Below are 20,720 nucleotides of genomic sequence, written 5' to 3'. Positions count from 1 at the left end.
GGTGAAAAAAGTTAAAATGTCTGGCAAGTTTGATTTTTATAAGCGGAAATATTGCTTTGCTACAGAATGGTGGGTAAGAAGTTATTTAAACCATCCTAGCACCCATTACTGATGAGGGGGTGACTGTGGAACATTCTAACCTCTGTCCCTCTCTGATCAGTTTGAGCTAAGCCATTTCATAAACAAGTGTAGATTCAAGAGGGAGGCTGGCACTTTGTGACATTTCTGTCATGTGGGTGGTTGCAGCGCTGCCCCATTGGAATGGTGGCCTCTCCTTCACTCCTTCCATGTTTGACAGAACAGAATGTAAGAGTAGAATGAAACAACTTCCTTTTGCTGCTCAGAGGTTACTAGAGAAGCAGTTTCTTAAGACTTTATTTATTTTTATTTATTACTTTTTGCTTCCAGAGTTATTGCTGGGGCTCAGTGCCTGCACTACGAATCCACAGTTCCTGCAGGCCGTATTTTCCCATTTTGTTGTTTATCATTGTTGTTGTTACTATTACTGTTGTTATTGCTGTCATCATTGTTGAATAGGACAGAGAGAAATGGAGAGAGGAGGGGAAGACAGAGAGGGGCAGAGTAAGATAGATACCTGCAGACCTGCTTCACTGCTTGTGAGGTGATCCCCATGCTGGTGGGGAGACGGGTTGGAACCGGGATCCTTAGGCTGGTCCTTGAGCTTTGCACCACATGGCTTAACATGCTACGCTACCGCCCAGCCCCCAAGAAGCAGTCTCTTAAAGTTAGAATCTTTTGCTTAGTAATTTAGTTAGAATTCTAGCCCAAGTGAAATTCTAGATGGACAATTTTTTTTCAATTTTTATTTATAAAATGGAAATATTGGCAAGACCATAGGATAAGAGGGGTACAATTCCACGTAATTTGCACCACCAGAACTCCATATCCCATCCCCTCCCTTAAATGCTTTCCTATTTTTCATCCCTCTGGGAGTATGGACCCAGGATCATTATGGAGTGCAGAAGATGGAAGGTCTGGCTTCTGTAATTGCTTCTCTGCTGAACATGGGCATTGACAGATTGGTCCATTCTCACAGCATGTCTCTTTCCATAGTGGGGCAGGGATCTGGGGAGGCAGGGCTTCAGGACATTAGTGGGACCCTTTGGCCAAGGAAGTCCGGTTGGCATCGTAGTAGCACCTGGAACCATGTCGCTGAAAAAGAGTTAAGACATAAAGCAGAACAAATTGTGGACTAATCATGAACCTGTAGGCAAGAATATTGTAGATGAAGTTTTTGGGGGTTCTCCGTCTTGGAAAAAGCTAGTAAGTCTCTTTTAGGTATATTCTAGAGTGCCCATAAGTTACTAGTTTTTGCCTGAGCTTACATCTAATATGCAGGTGGAGCCAAGCACATGTATCCATAAGTTAGGGGAAAATATATACCTTAAAGCAGAAGTGTACAATAGTTTGCAATGAGTAAATAAATGCAGCAAGCAAGTAGAAAGACCTAAAAAGACACCATAAAGTACCTAATCAAATTGTTTTTTCTTAGACATAGATACACCTCTCACCTACTTCCTTTTTCACTTCCCTTAATCACTCCAAAGCTAACCATGTCAGACAAAGTAAGGACTGCAAAACCTGAATAAGAGCAAGAGACTGGCAGACTTTGATGATGGCTCTTTAGTCACTATCAGGCCACCCTATCACCTGGGGCCCTAGTCAGGGAGACCTGGGATTCCCACAGAGCCATGATGGGCCTAGACCTCTAACACATCTCTCTCTCCACTTCTTCTTCTTCTTCTAGTGTTTGCCTTTATTCCGTAGCCAGTCAACAGCGTCAGGTTGAGCGTGATGTAAAGTTTCGAGACCTCCTTTGAATCTGGAGAGGTGGCAGTCGTTGACTATGTGGGTCATAGTCTGTCTGGAGCCGCAGGGGCAGTTCGGGTCGTCTCTGGCTCCCCAGCGATGGAACATATAGCGGCGCACCGGCCATGGCCTGTTCGATAGCGATTGAGGAGGGCCCGATCATAACGTGCTAGGTCAAAGCTGGGTTGACACTTGCAGGGGTCTGTGATGAGGTGTTTGTTCTTTACCTCAGCTGACTGCCAACTCTGTTTCCAAGAGTCTGGAACAGAGAAGTTCAGTGTAGGCGTAGGAGACCAGATTGGATGACGAGACGTCAAGCGTTGAACAGGGTCATCTCCATCAGCAACAACATAATGGACCCCTTTGTGGTCCCCTATAGGACCTTACCCTCAATGTGGATCAACAATAGTAGGGACTGTTCCATTCTTCAAAGGGAGGTTGGATAACATACTCTACCTACCACCGGAGGAAGATGGGTGCAGCTTGGGAAAGTGTTAGATGGCACAGATAGGCTAGAGTTGGGAAGGTGCTGGCTAAATTCAATTATAGTAGAGCCCTTGGGGGAGCTAGAAGGTTGTGAAAGTTATAAGAAATAGTGCAAGAATCCCTCTCTTTCAATAATCTTCTTTTCCCAACATTTCAGTAATTATTTTAATAGTATTAGTCACCTGACCTGAGAAGACAAATCAAAAGTTTTCTTTCTTTTCTTTCCTTCCTTCTTTTTTTTTTTTTTTTTCCTCCAAGGTTGTCACTGGGGCTCTAGTACTGTGAATTCACTGCTCCTGGCAGCCATTTTATTGGATAGGACAGAGAAATTGAAAGAGCAGGAGGAGATAGGGAGAGAGACACCTGCAGACCTGCTTCACCACTTGTGAAGCATCCCCACTGCAGGTGGAAAGTGGGGTCTAGAACCTGGATCCTTGTTCGGGTTCTTGAGCTTAGTGCTATGTGCGTTTAACTAGGTGCTCCACAGCCCAGCCCCCACATCTAAGGTTATCTATAAGCAAAGTTAGGATAATGGTCTTTAAATGTTAAATTCTGTTCCATATGAAAAACTGGAGATAGCAAAAAATGGGCTTATGTTTGCTATGTTATGTTGAGAAAGAGTCCATTATTGAGCATCAGCCTATGGATTCAAGTGGGTGGGATGGAAGCCCCAGCAGTGTACTAGTTGGTGACTTTGTAACCCATCTCCTGCCGCTTGCTCTATTTTTGAGATGACTGCCAAAGGGTGACTAAGACTTCCCTAAGCCCACAAAAGATTTAATATATTATTTTAAATGACTGAGACTCTGATGGAGAAACCATAGTACAGGGCCAAGGAGATGGCTCAGTGGGCATAATGCATGCCTTTCACACCTGAGTTTCTGGGTTTGACACCCAGAAGCACATGGGAGCACTGAGAACAGACAAGTAAGCCTTATGGTTGATGGAGGAGGAGTTCACTTATCTTATTTGTCAGTTTTCTCTTTGTAATTTCCTCAAAATAATTATACTGGAGAACAATGGGAGATGCTTTAGCAACAGTGTACACACTTTAAATGCATGAGGCTCTGGGTTCAATCCCATCCACTGTATAAAAGATCGACCAGTACAATAACTCTCAATAAAAACGATAAAATTTAGAGGCTGGGGAAATAGTTCAACTGGTAGATCATTGGTCCTTCATGTCTGAGGTTCCTGGTACCGAAGTAGCACTCTGACTTGTCCCTATCTCCTTCTCTGTGCCTAATATGAAGGTCTCTATCTCATACTTAATAAATGAAATAAATCCTAAAAAGAAAGTATTAAATTTCAGCTGGGGAGGGGTGTAAAGTTGTATGATGAGCTATGTTTATGCATGAGATCCTTTGTTCATACCCAAGATTGGCATTCAAGAAAAGAAGAAACCACAGTGCAAGGGACTATATTTGTATACCCAGCATACCATGTGTTCACACGCAGAGACATGTCTAAAGTGAACACGGAGCATTTGAGAGCTGGCAGATAAACTTGCAAAGACAACAGAAATCAGTATCACCACAGAGGGGACTGCAGCTCTCTAACTAAAGCAGTTACTTTATGGGGAAATGACACCTGTGGTTCTGTGTGGCTTCCATTTATCATTTCAGGATACTGAGAGCACCGCTAAGGTTTGAACAATTGGATGAGTAGATGGGAGTGTATTGGAGTTCATAGATATTCAAATTGTGAAATTTTGATTTCTCTCTGAGTTGCTCTGCTGGTCACACATTCTTACCCATGTAATAAGAATTTTTAGAGTTGGACCACGAAGATAGCTCACCTGGACAGTGTTCCTGTTTTGTCCTCTGTGTGAACACAGTTCCAACCAGGCTCCCACCTCACTGGAGGAAGCTTCAGTTCTCTCTCCCTCCCCCATCCCTGTCTTCAAAAAATTGGCTCAGAACAGTTCAATCTTGAAGATGACAAATAATAATAGTAATAATAATATAAAGATTAATTTCACGGTGGATATTATAAATGAAGCACCTGAGTTAAGTCTCATTTTCATATTTTTTTAGGAATCTGAGAAAAAAGGGTTAATCGAAAGAATATATATGGTGCAGGATATTGTTTCAACTGTTCAAAACATCTTGGAGGAAATAGCTTCTTTCGGAGAAAGAATTAAGAAGTAAGTCTTGCATTGGTGTTGTGGCGTTTGAATTAAAGTTACCAACCACAGGAAGAACTAGGAAAGAAGGGCTGAGGAAAGAGAGTACAAAAAATGCAAAAGTAAAAACCAAAGCTATTAACTCTAAATTTAAAAATACACTGTATAATTTTATTACACACATAAGCATAAGCACACACATACACATACAGAGAGAGTGTGTGTTCAGGGCACTACTTAGCTCTGGAACTAGCCAGTGTTGGGGTTGGGGTCTCTGAGGTCTTGGCCATGTAATTCCTATACTGTAATGCTGAGCTCTCTCCCTGCCCTCCATGTGAATTTTGGACAACTTATTCCTTAGGCTTGTTAACTTTATAATTGGCTATGCTTCAGAATTGGAATGACTATAGACCCTCATTTGCAACAATTGCTCCAACTTAATGAATAATAGTTCTCCCTTATTACCCTAAAAGATCTCCTTGCTTGACTGATATATTATGGAGTTAACAAATAGATCCTCCTGTTCAGAAATAAAAAGGCAAGTACTTGTGCTCTTAGTGACATGTTTTTAAAAATAAGTTAAAAGCCATCTTTAAAGATTTTTTTTGAGTTTTCATTAAATATTCACATGGTTATTCCTACTAATGTTTTAAGAGAAGAAAAAGAACAATAGGATTCTTGCTTACATAAAGTGATGCCAGTCACCTACTCCTCTTTCTTCCTTTTTCCCTTTCTTTTTTTCTTTCTTTCTTCCTTCCTCCCTTCCTTTCTTTCTTATTTATTGCCATCAGGGTTATCACTAGGGCTTGGTACCTGCATGATGAACCCTCCGTTCCCAGAAGCCATTGTTTATTCTTTTATTTTTTAGGTAGACACAAAGAAATTGTAAGGGAAGGGAGAGAGAGAGATCTGCAGCATTGCTTCACCACTGCTGAAATATCCACTCTGCACATGAGAACTAGGGGCATGAACCCAGGTTCTTGTGAAGGGAATGTATGCACTTATTTGCATATATCAACACCCAGCCTGCCTCTAAGTTTAATATAAATTGATAACTTGTCTCTGAATTTATCCTCTGATTTGTTTAATGAGGACATAAGTGACTCCAAAAAAACAGTGAAATGATGAGGAGGAAGTATGTCTTCACTCACTTGCTCACTTAGCTATCAGTTTTGGAATTTCAGGCACTGACTCAATCTAAGAATAAGATATGAAGCCCAGACAATGATAAAAGCAGCATCAGCTAATGTCATGTGCAGTTCAGACCCTGTTCTATGCCCCTTCCATATTGTCTCTTCTAGAAGGAGTTAGTTACAGAAGTTGCATTAAGTGGTTCCAACCAGCATTAGGAGTTAAGGATAGTAGTATCCCCATTTTGCAGATTTTCATTTCTTAAGCAAAAAGTGAAGAGATAGGTAGTTCAAGGTCTCACACAATCAAGGAAGCCACAAACTCTGGTTTGAACTTGCCCTCCCCTTGCTGTTGCATTATGATAATGATTTCCATCTTAGCCTGTTTTGCAATGAGAGAGAAGACACTGGAATTCAATGGCATTGTTGCTAGCTAGAGAAAGCATCTTGGGGATGTCTGATCAGTTCCAGAAAGGGTTCTAGGAGAAAGACAAATAGTACATTTCTGAAGAAGCAACCATCTATCATAATGTCAAAGAATGGGAATAGATAGGTGGGTCTGGAGTCGGAGAATGGAGGTTTCTGTAAATGAGAGCTCTTGTGCCAAGAGCTATGCTATGCTTTGTGCCAAAGGCTATGCTAGATCCAGGGAGATGTTAGCACATTTCTTTGTCATTGGTAATGGTGGTAGCAGTATTTAGAGATGACTTTGGTCATGCAGGACCTCAGCTGGATGGAAAAAATAGAGGGAGGGATGTTCTGAGAGCAAGGAGGATGTGGAGTTGGGGCAAGACCGAGAAAGGAAGGCCATGCCTTTGGTGAAACTGTCTCTTGTGCTAGAGTGACTTTAGCAGACAAATGTGACTGTTGTGCTGTTGATAATAGTAAAGGAAGCATCTGAAGGGAGGAAAGGATAGAGTGATTTAAGCAGCCTCCTAACTCTGCAGTGCCACTTTATTGACAGCTGTGTCCAGCGCAGCTGGGGCAGCCATGTCAGAGTCATATTTTCAGCCATGAACAGAGCACTGTTCTGCCCAGCTGCAACACAGGAAGGCTCATAAGGCTCAACTCCTATTAATTCTGTGGCCATTCATTATTGGAGTGACCTTAAAGTTCCTGCTGGGCATTCAAGTGGGACGTCATGTGTAACTCTGTTGGAATTCCATTGTAATTCAGTGCTCAAGGACCAGGAAAAGATCTAGCCAACTCTTGGCTACTTGCAAATAAACAGGCTTCACATAACACTCATAGAGTGAGGCTCCATGTTACTGATAGGGAGGACACCAGCTGTACCGCCTTCACATGGAATGAGCTCGATTTTCTTCTGTCTGCTCCTCTCCCTTTCCCAAATTACCTCCTCTATTCTTCTTCTTCTAGCGTTTGCCACCTCCTCTATTATATACAGATTTCAGAGATTTGTTTGTACAGACTCAAACACCTACCATGTAGTATGTCTATATCCCAGGAAGCAAGCAGGGTGGGTCAAAGAGTAATTTGCCTTGTGCTGTATGACCTCTCATCGTGGAGTGGGGGCTCCAGCACTCATGTCTTTGAGTCATTAGGGTAGTGTCCTCAGAGGAGATCACAAGAGAAAGGCAGACCTAGCACGGAGGAATCATCCCTACGAATGTTCAGAGGAAGGCTTTGCAGACACTTTTGTAGGATGTAGAACCTCTCTGAGAATTGTAGTTGAGAAGCAGTAAGCTGTAAAGATGAGAATGCTGGCTTATTGTAGTTTGAAGCACACCAGGTCATGGGTATGGTAAATCGATGCATCTTATGTTTAATAGTGAAGATTTGAGTTCAAAGAATGAAAGCAGAAAGATTACGGAAAGGGCCTAGTGGCCAGGTATGAAAACCCGATACACAAGAAGGCAAACACATATTAAAACATCATTATAATAATAAAATACATATATATATAAAGTGTATTGTATACCTGGGTGCTCCATGCATGCCTGATTTCACCACTTCCAGATCAGTTTTCTTCATTCAGAGAGAGAGAGACCACACAGCACTTGAACTTCTCCCAGTACCACCAGCCACTAGCATGATGGGAAATATGCCCCGCCAGATAAGATAACTCTCCACCCCCTACCCAATAACTTCTATGTGTTCTTACATGCAAATATATATCACCTAGGGGTCGGGTGGTAGCACAGCGGTTAAGCAAGCATGGGGCAAAGAACAAGGACCAGCTTAAGGATCCTGGTTCGAGCCACTGGCTCCCCATCTGCAGGGGGGTCACTTCATGCGTGGTCTGCAGGTGTCTATCTTTCTCTCCTTTTCTCTGTCTTCCTCTCTCTCGATTTCTCTCTGTCCTATCCAACAACAACATCAATAACAGCAATAATAATAATAATCACAACAACGATAAAACAACCAGGGCAACAAAAGGGAAAGAAATAGTCTGCAGGAGCAGTGGATTCATAGTACAGGCACCAAGCCCCAGCAAAAACCCTGGAGGCAAAAAACAAAACAAAACAAAACAAAAAAACCCAAATATACATCACTCTTCTCCATGGATACAAATACAGCAGAAACAAATTGTTGACATCTTTGCATCACAAACACAAAGCAGAGGGTCACTAGACCAGTATGTAAATGAGATAAAGTTTAGGAAGAAGAAATGTTCTTGATTCATTTTGTTGGTTCTCGCTAGAACATTGAATTCACAGATTCTCCTCTAAAACAGTCTATTTGTTGCACACTTGATTCTGCATCCCCTGTCTGCATTTCTACTTCTATACAAGGGGGGGGGATACCAACAGATTTGAGGAGCTGGGGTCCCATGAAAATGCTGTATAGTCATATCATTCGCATTATGAATGGGTGGGTGGTATAATGATTTATAGTCAGAGACTTCTTGGCCCATTTCAGTGAACTATAGTAAATAAGTCTGGAATCTCTAAATTTAAGTTAGTAGAAAACACAAAAGCACTGACACACTATAATAATAATCACTCGTTCTAAGTATTTACTGGCAACTATATGTCAAGGGAGAGAAAAGTATTGACTTCCAAGTGACCTAACTAACCTATAGTTTTGAAACTCCCCATACATGGAGCCATGGTGACAGTACTACAGTTTTTAATCACTTTGGAGAGCCAAAAATCATCTCTATGGGTCTGTGAGTTCCAGGAAGGCAATGTCACCAAGAATCTGGCAAGTTGCATGGAGACTGGTCTTGTGACCTTCTCCCAAAGAATGTTCTTTCTGTCTCAACCCATTTGGCAGACTTTTATCTCCAGGGTTTTGTTGTTGTTGTTTTTGTTTTTTTGAATAAAGCTTTCCAACTGACCTTTTTTTTGTTTTTCACTTGTATAACTAAGAAATAAACATGCCAAAATGAATCACTGTTCTCTGAGCATCAGAGGCACTGACATGGATGTGGTTCATCTACAGCACATTTAACTGGACGGTCCCATTCCTTTCCTTCCTGGCCTGTCTGATACTGGCAGTGGCAACCGTCACTTTGTATCTCATCCCACTTCGGTACATCGTTTTAATCTGGGGTAAGTTTGGCCTGGTCCTTCCACTAGCAATCAATTCCAGGTAAGACCCAATTACTCATTTTTTAAGTGCAACCATAAACTTTAAATGTGCTCTTGCTGGCAATTAAACAGGAGATTAGGGAAAGCATTTTGGGAACAAAAACTTCCAGGACCTCCCTAGAAAGGCCAGTTGCATGAACGATCAGCATAGATATTTATAGGCCTCTTGCATAATTGCAATCAAATAAAAATGTGATTGTGCCTGCGATTTCCCTTCAGGCTTTCACAGCCATGAATACTCTTGAATAATATATTGCTGTGGCCCAGAAATGTTCAGGAAACAGTTATTCTAACAGTGAGCAAACACCTGCATCTTGCCCTTTATATTATGTAAAGGAGATCAGGATGCTGCCAGTTTGTCCCTGACACTTCATTTCACATGGAGGAAAAATAACCCAACTCTACTTAAATCCAGAGCAGGGGGAGGGGTTGAAAGGGGGTGGGAGTACACTGGGTGGCTGCCTAACCAGTGTGCGCAAGAGCAAAAACTGCTTTACCAGAGAAAACAGTGTGCCCATTTAATATCTCCTACTACCGGCTTTTTTTTTCTTAAGTTGAAACAAAATGGCAGACTTGAAAATCAGCATCATGACTTGATTTGTTGCTCAAGGCAGCAAATGGACAAAAAGCAAGCAGCTCTGTGAATATTGGTGACTGTTACTAGGTGGGCTCTGGGTTGATACAATAAGATTCTTTTGCCATAAATCAGCCAGGACTACTCTTAGGGATCATCAGATGTTAACGTATTCTTCTGAGAAGTAACAAGAAAGTGTGTTGATTAGATCCCTGTGGTTTTTTGTCCATTTTGAGAGATTCATCTCAGGGGCTTTCATTAGTCTTTTTTTTTTTTTGTCTAACATTTTCTGTCTGAGCCACTTTTGAAATTTTCTTTTTTTTTTTTTTATTATTATCTATTCAATGTTGATTTACAAAATTGCATGTCAACAGGGGTATAATTCCACACTGCTCCCACCAGTAGAGCTCTGAATCCCAAGTCCCTCCATTGCAAACCACCACAGTTCTTCCAAGGTTGTAGACATGGGATAACTGTCATCTCTACAACTTATCTGTCTACATTTATACATAATTGTCCCCTTTCTCTTTCAGGTCCAATCCTCTCTTCCCCTCCAAGCCACACAACCCTATTATTACAACCAAATGTCTCTCCCCTTTTCTTCCTCACTCTGGAATCTGATGGATCTGGAGTTCAGAGGCTTCTTACCCTCTTCCTCCTATCACTTCTCCCCCACTGGGAGTATGGATCAAAGTTTTTTGGGGGGCGCAGAAGGTAGGAGTTCTGGCTTTCTTTTTCCTACAGGGTTATTGCTGGGGCTCAGTGCCTGCACCATGAATCCACTGCTCCTGGAGGCCATTTTTTTCCCCTTTTTGTTGCCCTTGCTGTTGTAGCCTTGTGGTTATTACTGTTATTGTTGATGTCATCATTGTTGGATAGAACAGAGAGAAATGGAGAGAGGAGGGCAAGACAGAAAGGGGGAAAGAAACACAGACACCTGCAGACCTGCTTCACCACCTGTGAAGTGACTCCCCTGTAGGTGGGGAGCCGGGGGCTCAAACTGGGATCCTTACGCCGGTCCTTGCGCTTTGCACCACGTGTGCTTAACCGGCTGCACTACTGCCCGATCCCCGAGTTCTGGCTTCTTTAATTGATTCTCCACTGGACTTGGGCATTGGCAGTTTGATCCATACCCCAGCCTGTCTCCATTGTTCCTTAGTGGGGTAGGGCTCTGGAGAGGGGAGGACACATTGGTGTGGTTGTCTGTCCAGAGAAGTCAGGGTGGAATCATGATAGCATCTGCAATTTGATGTCTGTAAGGTGGCAGGACATAGAGTGAGACAAAATGATTAATGAAAAGGAACCAAAAAGTAGGAACAGAGCAGATGAGATCAGAGATCTTAGGGTGGAAGAAAGCTAGGAAGTCCACGCTAGGCATGTTTCTAGGGGCCCATGACTATAGTAGTTTTTACTTGAGTTTGATAGCTTGCATGAAATTGGATAAAAACAATGCATGAGAAATGTTATCAGAGTAGAGAAAAAGACTAGAAAGTTGAATTAGAGCAGAAACTAGCTCCCATTCTTGAAAATATTCCATGGATCAAATTAACTATTTATGGGAGTCAGGTGGTAGTGCACCGGGTAAGCACACTTGGTGCAAAGTGCAAGGACAGGCCTAAGGATCCCTGTTCGAGCCTCCGGCTCCCCACCTGCAGGGGAGTCGCTTCATAGGTGGTGAAGCAGGTCTGCAGGTGTCTGTCTTTCTCTCCCCCTCTCTGTCTTCCCCTTCCCTCTCCATTTCTCTCTGTCCTATCCAACAACGATGACAACAATAACAACAACAACAATAAAACAACAAGGGCAACAAAAGGGAATAAATAAATAAATATTTAAAAATAACTATTTACTTCCACCCATCCTACCCAAGGCATGTATATGTATATGTATATGTATATGTATATGTATATGTATATGTATATGTATATGTATATGTATATGTATATGTATATGTATATGTATATATTTAGCACCAGAGCCTGTATAACCTCTAAGTCCCTATTGGTCTGAGCTTGCAGCTCACGGTCACAACTGGGAATAGTGCAGGCTGTACTCATTTCAGGATCAGTCTTCCTTGAGTGGCAAGGTAAGAACCCCAGCAGCTCCTCTATGGTGATGGCATGATTCTGAGAGGGCCCACAAGAGGGCTTGTGATTTCATTCCTGATAAAATTGACCAGTGGTGGTGTAGAGAGGGATCCATCAGAGAGGTCTAGGCCCATCATATTTGTATGGGAATCCAAGGATTCCCAGACTAGGGCCCCATGTGATGAGGTGGTGTGATATTGACCGAAAGGGCCATTATTAAGTGAGCCAGTCTCTTGCCCTTATCCAACTTTCTAGTCCTTTCTTTATCTGATGACCTTAGACTTTCTCCCAGTTGTTTAAGCATTGAGTGTCATTTGTTGAGCACAACCAGAATTAGTTTTTGGTGATCTGTCCTCTTTGGGCCTTTCTGTTAGATTGCCAAGCTAATTTGGTCTAAGTCTAACCAATGAGTGAATTTATGATGCCTTCTTTAGGCACCATATCTAGGATTCCAGGTTTATTATGTCTAAGTCTAATCATCAAGGACTATTGAATACTATTACTTGGAGTTATATAATTGTTCCTAGCTTATGGATACATGCACACCTATACCCAGTACCCTAAACGCTACCCTATACCTAGTATCTGTAACTTTGTTAGATGAAGTGCCATCTAAAGGGAATGTAGGTATTCCATATGTTAGGAAAGATCCTGTAATCCTGTGGAGAGACTAGCAAGACTTCTCCACTTGACCCTTGGTCTCACACAGTGGGCACTATAGTGGAATTACTGACATTCAAATCTGTGACACTTTAAAATAATATGTCCTTCTGGAGGATGCAAGCTGATAGTTTTTATTCCAACATAGACAGTGCACTGTGGACATATTATGCCCTTATTGGTGCATCCAAACTACTGCGCAGGTTTTTCATCTTCTCAGTGGCTGAGCATGCAGTGTTTTGACCGGCTGTGATATTATCCCTGCCTTGCTGTTCATTGTAAAGACTCCAGATGCGCACACTATATATAATTAACAATAGGAGATATATCTCTTCTCAATACGTCTTTGTCTCCCTTTCCCTTCATCATTTTGCCTTGTCTGTTTCCTTTTGCCAAAAAGCCAATGCTACAATTAAATGTCTTTAGAATAACAGAGTGAGAGTGTTCTAGTTTGAAGGAGCGCGGGAGGGGAATTTCAGCTAGAAACATGAAGCTGGCTGGGGAGGTGGGTAGAGGGAGGAAAGGCATAGTGAAAGAAAGGACCTTTTTCAAGAAGTTTTCCCCACCTCTTCCACCAAGCCAACATCTCTTCCTGAACAATGACTGGCTCCCTTTGCAAAGCAGATGTAAATCTGACCATCCAAAGGTATGCCCAGAGTTTGACATTTTGTCAGTTGTGTGCCAGGAAAGAAGACCAGTTCTTAGATGAAAGAAAAAGAAGTGTTTCATGAAGGAAAATGTGCATCAAGCCTTTCACCAGTTGGGGAGCCTAGAATGGTTCAGTGGGGGCCTTGACCTCACAGCTAGGCCAGTATGGGGCATTGCTGCCTAACTTGGGTGAGAGGTTGTTTTGTTTTGCTTGTTTGTTTTTCCATTGTTGGTCCTCCATGTATGTTTGACGTTACAGTCCCCAGGTTGACAGTTTTCATTCTATTTGCGTCATACCAAAAGATAAGCAGAAAAATAGCTCACTTATGCAGTGTGCTGCTTTGCCCTGTGTGTGACCTGGGCTGGAGCCCAGCTCCCACCTTACTGAAGGAAGCTGGGAAGCTGTGGTCTCTTTCATTCTCTTTTAATTTCTCTGTCTCTGTCTAAAAAAAAAAGGTATTTAGAGACCACAGCACTGGAGTTTCCCCTGAGCCATGTGCAAGGCAAGACACCCTACCTGGTGAGGTACCCCTTGGTCCCCAGGTGAGAATTTTTTTAGCACCACTGGAACAGACAACATAGTTAGGTAGAATCCTTGTTAAAGCAGTTCTCTAGGGCCAAAAGAAAAAAAAAAAAAAACACAACTCAGTGGGCTGCTTGAACTTTTTGCTTCTAAAACTCCAGATGAAAAACGAGTTACCATTTAGGGAAAAGACCACAGCATGTGAGCTTTGCACACAGGCACTACAGCTCTGAGGAGCACGGTGGAAGACACATAGTGGTTAGGAGGTCCTCTTAGACAAGGAAGCCAGTAACAGAACTTCCTCTAGAGACATTTACACAGCTTTCGCCACCGAAAAGGGGTGATTTCTGAAGTATTGACGTGTATATGTATATAACTAAGGGCCTTATACATATGTGATTTTGCTGCTCCTGGACTGATTTTTGCAGAGAGGAGAGAGAATGAGAAATCACGCTCCCCTTGGTGCCACAGTGGCACTCCCATGAGGCTGCACACATGACAAGGAGGGGACACTAGTCAGCCCTTTTTAAGTGGCCAGCCACCTTCTAATTGTCATTGTCTGAGCCCTAAATTAGCCTGGATTCCATTGCCTAGACAGACCCATACACCAAAGCAGCAGCCCATAAATTAAGTTAGCAAACCATAGTCAGATAATTTTCCAATAATAACTTTTCACAGTTTCCTACGGCATCAATGCACAACCAACATGTCGAGTTCTGTTCTGCATCGAAGGGAGACGCCTGTGAAAATGAGGAGGAGTGGGGGAGAGGGATTTCTACAGTCTCTCTTTAACAACACAAACCAGCTTCTGCCCTCCTCCACCCTCTCACTGCCACCTTGGTCCAGAGCCCCCAAGCTGGGACTTGTTGGGGCTGATGTCGGCCTTTTCCCATCTGGGACACTGGCTCACCTCACTGAGGATGCTGTTAATCAGTCTCGTCCCGAAAAGCCCATGTGCGCTGCAGTTTTAGAGTGTTTCTGCCGCCCTGCTGCTGGGATTGTAATGGGATTTTCACAGCTGAAGAAGGCAGAGCTCCTCTCCACAATCCCCCCATCTTTGCTTTCAGAAAAGGCTTTTGTGAGTGATCCCACATGCCAGCGACTTATGCCTGGCTTGGGGTCTAGTAATTGTTTTCACACTAATTTTTATTTGTGAATGCTCCTCTTCCCCAGTCAGACAAGATTTTAGACTTATAGACAGACAGAAACAATAGATAGATAGATAGATAGATAGATAGATAGATAGATAGATAAGATTCGATAGAGCAAGATATAGAGAATAGGAGATAGACAACTAGACATATAGACAGGTAGATAGGCAGATATACAACATTTCTATTGTTGATTGGCAGATAGATCATAGGTAGATAGACAGTCGTATAGATTAAATGCTCTCCCTGTGTTTCTATTTTTCAGGCATAAATAAATTTACTAAGAAACTCCGAAACCCCTATGCCATTGACAATAACGAGCTGCTAGACTTCCTCTCCAGGGTACCATCTGATGTTCAAAAGGTATGTAATGAATGGTCACCACCAACAGGGGCTTCCGACATAGAAGTCTGAGCTACCTTCCCTTCCCCCCACTGCAGCCCTAGGAGTGCAAGGCTGTGCTTGTGTGAGTAATTGAGATAACGAATCAGAAAATCTTTCAAGAGGCCTGGCTTGCAGGGAGGTGGCAAGGAAACCTTTGTCCAAAGCATGAGATGATTGGGGAAAATTATCCTGAAAAAGAGCTACTTAAGAATGACCTGGATGGAACTCACACTGCGCGGCTATCGAACCAGGGTGTTTGTCCCCTTTCTGATTGCTTGCCTCCCCCCAGAGGATAAGAGGGACTCAGTGAGCTGGGAGCATGCCATCCAAAGCTGTGGGGGGAGTGCTTAATTTCCCCCTCCTTGGGATGGCAGGAATTGCAGGAGAAGTAGAGGGACAAGAGGATTACTCTTTTCATCTTGTTTGCTCCAATTATCTCCCGGACTTCCTGTCTATCGTTTTCCTTCTGAAGACTCAGGGATGCTGAGGGCAGAACCCCCCACTTACTGTAAGACACAGAGAGCCAGAAACGGCATGAAATCATTTGAGATCAATCAGAGCGTTTTTCACAGGTAATGGTCACTCAGTCTAGCAGCATCCTGTTTCTGTGGATAGGTAGAGATTAACCAAGGCAACAATAGCAAAAAGTCCCAGAGAGCAGAGCGATCTGAGCCCCTGCAGATCCAGACTTCTGTAAATCCCAAGGAAGGAGTACAAGCAACGATTTCACACATGGAGAACAGAAATCATAGAATAGATAGATGGGGAGATGGTGGCGTGAAATAGCATCACAATGATGATCAAAGGCACCATCCTTTCTGAGCTGAGAGAATCCCCAATCAAGTATTGATTGTCATCATCAGACCAGGGTGACATAATTGGTTTTCCTGTGACTGAGCGGATTGCAGAAACGCAGGGCTGAAGGCCCCTGGAGTTTCTTGTCATTTTCTTCTAGGTTCTCCAGATTAAAATAAAGAAGTTGATGCTATCTGTCTTTCACCTTCATTTGATGATATAATTAGCAATGAAGATGTCTTCTATAAACATGAACTTGTGTGTTAATTAATACTTGTGGTCCATGACTAGGAAGCAGTCTCCGTCCCCCTGTTTGTCCTGCAATGCAGTGACATGTATGCTATCTATTCCCTGCTTTCCATGGGGAGCTACAGAAAACATACAAAGGGCTATTTTTTCATGAATCTCCTTTCACTAAAATGTGGCTCAACTTACATAATGGGCTCAATGTTCTTGGGGTGTCTTGCACAAAAGCTAAACAGTGAGCACATGTGGGCTATAATACCACACGTTAAAGGTAGCATTCCACCATCAGCCTGTGCAAGCCCACGTGCCAACATCTGCAAGGTGCCATCAGCTACTCTGCAGTGAGAGTTGGCACCTGCAGCTCTGAGAAGTGGGAATTCCCACCCAAGAGCATCTTACACAGTCCAGGCATCTGCTGTCTGAGCAGTTACCCAGTTCAACTTGTCTTGTAGAAAGACAAGAGATACTCAGCAGAAGAGCATTCAAGGCAGATGTTTAATGTAAGAACAGTTTATTTTTTTTAAAGATATGTGTTTACTTATTTACTGTTGTGATGGGGGGGGGAGATTTTTCAGAGCATCACTTTGGCATATATAGCACCTGAATTTGAATCCAGGATTTCATACCTGCAAGTTGTGAGATCTACCACTAAGTCTTTTTGAGCCATTTCCCCAGCCATGAAAAGAGCACTTTTCAGTAGCACAGAAGTTTCTTGGCCCCCAGGGAATTATATTTATCATGGATGTTTTAGCTGTTACATGTCTTGTAAGTGCAATTCAGTTTTAAGCAGAAATGTAAGTCAGGGGTCTAGTATCAGTCTCCACATTTTTCTCTCTCTGGCAAAATAAATACATATAATTTGTAGAGGTTCCCTCCCCCCCAGTTTGAGATATTTTTAAATGAATAATTCTTAGTAAGTTTCTGTATCATATATTAAGATAAACATTCCCATGAGGCACTTATTAAGCTTTCTAGTGGTGGATAACAGGCACACACAGCTCAAAATCACCTCACAGTGTCCATAGCAGGTAGCAGAAAACAATCTGCTTTTAATATTTGGGTTTCAAAAAATGGTGCTTGAACTCCTCAAAGCCTTCCTGCAATTAATCGCTCCATGTTCCTGTGTTTAGAAAATGATTCATTACCTTTGAACCTTCCTTCCTCTGCCTTGGTTTGTCCTGGGGGAGCCATTAACACATGCTGTGGTCATCTAGGGTTACCGAAGAGCCCGTGTGACGTCTGCTTGTTTTCACAGGTGCAGTACTCAGAACTGAAAGTCTGCAGTAGCCACAGTCCCATTCGGAAGAAGCGCAGCGCTCTCTAGGACTCATCCCAGTTTGGGACACCAGCACCCAGTTCTACTAACGGATCACGTAGTTGGATGTTAGTGTCCAGTCATTGGTACCTGTGTGTGGAATCTCTTCTGTATTAATTATCTCCCTTCATGTGCACACTTGCAGACACTTGTGCACACACAGCCACTCATGTGCATATCCACCTGCATGGGAGCCCTAGGTGCACAGTGTCTTAGCCTAGCAAAAGAAGACCGTCCAGACTATGGAAGTCTTAACACCCAATCTCAGTTAGGAATGGAAGCCAGACTTCCGCGGGTCAGCACATCCTCCCTGAGAACACCCCAGAGAACAGAACACCTGCATGGAGAGTAACTTTGAAACTGAACTTGTTCACACACCCCTGGGAAAGTCTCCTTAAAGTTCATTTCTTTTCACTCCCTACTTCTTTCAGGTTATTGTTCATGTGAACCTGCATTTTTATCTTCTCTTAGTTAGCAAGTCTTTGGAAATCATTTACCCCAATAATGTAGACTACAGATGGAATTTTTTTTGTATTATTATGAGGATTAGCTTAATTATTTGGGTATCTTGTGGTGGGTATTGAACATCTATATAGAATGTTATCAGTGACATTCTGGGTGCTGGGTGCAACCTGCACTATGGTCCGTTGCTGGCAATGGATGTCCCAGAAAGGTCCCTGGGGCTCACTCCCTGGACAAATGAAGGTTTCATGAAAATATTTGGTTGCCTTAAAATACTATTTCTACTGGCTTTTTTATTTCTTGATTTTTCTAAAACTCAGATTTCAACAGTAGAGCTGAGGGAGGGCGATAAATAGATGGATCCTAAGAAAATTTAGAAACATAAAGACCAAGAAGCAAGGGACCCATAACTATGACTGTTTTACCTGATTGTTGCAATCAGTTCTTTTGTCAGATTTGGGGACAGAAAGAAAAAGGCAAAAAGATTTTTATGATTGAGGCATCCAAATTGATCTCTTGTTTCTCACAAGAGTAAAATAAGCTGATGCATAATACAAATAAATCTGAACCCCATTCCTAGAATGCTGACCAAGGGCTTCCTTTGAGAAAATCTGGCACACTTAAAAACCCATTTTGTGCATATGTAAAATGTATGCAAATGTATTTCTGTTTAAGTGATATTTGTTTTGTACAGACTATCTTATGTGGATACATACTTTGTATGTGCATTATATATATAAATATGTGTGTGTCCATATATGTTTATATGGGCATGGACATATGTGTGTGTGTTGTAAAGAACAGTTTAGGTAAGAAGACTTGATTTAAAAGTGAGTTTCACCATGCCCCCCCATTTGCAAACTGATACGCTTAAAAAGTATGTTTATGAAAAATGCCAAAGATTCTAAACCTTATCATTTCATATCTGTGTTTCTTCATATTATATCTTCGTGGGTTGCTTTCTGACTGAGCCACATTTCTGCATGATTTGATTTACTTCAAGTTAATGAAGCTGGCTGAAAAAGAGCATTGCAGAAATTATAAAAGCTCCAGTAAATTTCTTAGTTGTACATATAATAGACACCAAAGAACCTCTTTTGTTAAACCAGTTACTCAATCTTCTGTGTAAACAATGCCTCATTGTCTTACTCTCAAGTATCATCTAGTTTATCATAGTCTGTCGTTTTGTAATGATCTAAGTCAGACATTTTTAAACAGACATGTGAGATTAGATCAGTCATCCGGATGAAAACGCGCAGCAGCAAAATAACCCCTTATTTACTTAAAAAAGTGGTACCAATAGTGTTATTCCTTTTGCTATAGAATTTCAAAAAGAAATGATTTGTCAAACAAGAGGGTATCCTTAGTTGGACATATTGGCTCTGTAACATGACATGAGTTTCTCATCCCTAAGTTTGGGACATGTCCCAATTCAGCTGGAATGCAGGAACAGGAGCAAATCAACCTTTAACCAGTGGTATTTGGGAAACAATTGTTAACTGATTAAGTAGAAGCTGCACACTGAAAATGAGGGTGAGTTTTAAGTGAAATGCTCATATTTGTACAAGGAACGAGACACTTGTATGAAAGATTACAGAACACCTTAAATAAAACTGATGGAGTGTGGATTCATATAAGCTAATTAAAGATAATTTAGTAGGGATGTTGAAGTCCTGCCAAGCTCTCCTGGTTTTCCCCTCAGACCTCCCATACAGTTTGTAGACCTGAATGACTTACAAACATCAGTTTACACTGCAGTGCATCATAGACTTAAGTTCTCCATCAGCCATGTCTTTAAGAATTTTAACTCCAGGCTGGCAAGATAGTTCAACTGCTCTGGCATGCGTATGACCCTATGGATTGACAGTGTCATAAAATTTAGGGTTATAGTTGTGTGCAAGAGAATGTGTGTCAAATTACCCACCACAGAAGTCTCTGTAGTATTACACCAAAAAGGCCCCTCCACCTACCTACTTCCTCTCTGAATTGCCTCTGAATACCACCATAGTTTTCAGAGTCTAAGAAGTCAGTTTTGTTTTTATTGTTCTTTTTTGAACATTCATTTGCTTTAGTTATTTATATTCTGTGCATGAATGAAACTACCAGATAAAACTGTCAGACTATCTTTCACTTCCTTCCATTTTGTCCCTAAGGGCAGTATGCCATCTTTTCTAAAGACCCAGTAGTATCCCACCGAGTGTCTATCACACAGCTTCTGTATCCAGTTACTTGTTGGTGGGTGTTTAGGATGCTTCCATATAGGTTTTTCTAGTTCCTTGGGCTGGATGAGATTCCATCTTCTGCCTCTGTACTTTCATGTCTTGGAATCTGTCTCTGGAATCTGCTACGATAGCTCTTGCTCACCAGAGATCTCAGCCTCAGTGGCCCTCCACTGAGCAGCCCATCCTCTCTGGCACCTAAAGGACACTCCATACATATCTCAATGCCTGAGCCATAGATGACTGTTCTTTCACACTTCCCTGTGTGAGTCTTGGAACAAAGGACAGAGTTGAAAAAGTAACACTGTCTGTCCTTTGCACTAAATATAAACACTGTATTGTGTGATATATATATGAACTGGGGGCTTGCTAATTAAAAGCCTTTAAGTAAAATGATGCCTAGTATTTAAAGTCTTCATGTGCACATCTGAGGTAAAGGTGTTTCTTTGTGGGATGTAAAGCAATTCTGTTCTTTATCTTTGTCATTTGAAAGACATATCTGAATGCTGAAATGTACTTAAACAAATTAAGCTC

The 20,720-nt window shown here is 42.0% G+C and overlaps 1 protein-coding gene across 6 annotated transcripts in view; it reads left to right on the top strand.

The window, feature by feature from the left end:
• Positions 1 to 20,201, top strand: part of MCTP2 (multiple C2 and transmembrane domain containing 2) — a 228,140-nt gene extending 207,939 nt beyond the window's left edge. For 5 of the 6 annotated variants that reach the window (XM_060179344.1, XM_007518040.3, XM_060179343.1 and 2 more), the window contains 4 exons: positions 4,353 to 4,462; positions 8,977 to 9,086; positions 15,031 to 15,128; positions 17,446 to 20,201. In XM_060179344.1, the coding sequence (XP_060035327.1) occupies positions 4,353 to 4,462; positions 8,977 to 9,086; positions 15,031 to 15,128; positions 17,446 to 17,514 (387 nt within the window). In that variant the 3' untranslated portion in view covers positions 17,515 to 20,201. Of the gene's footprint in view, positions 1 to 4,352; positions 4,463 to 8,976; positions 9,087 to 15,030; positions 15,129 to 17,445 lie in introns of those variants that run through there. The other variant, XR_009546603.1, reaches the window with a different exon arrangement.
• The last annotated feature ends 519 nt before the right edge of the window (positions 20,202 to 20,720 follow it).

This window comes from Erinaceus europaeus, chromosome 20 (assembly GCF_950295315.1).
Source record: "Erinaceus europaeus chromosome 20, mEriEur2.1, whole genome shotgun sequence".
NCBI lineage: Eukaryota > Metazoa > Chordata > Mammalia > Eulipotyphla > Erinaceidae > Erinaceus > Erinaceus europaeus.
Note: the sequence above shows the minus strand (reverse complement) of the source record. Positions and strands in the feature narration are given on the sequence as shown.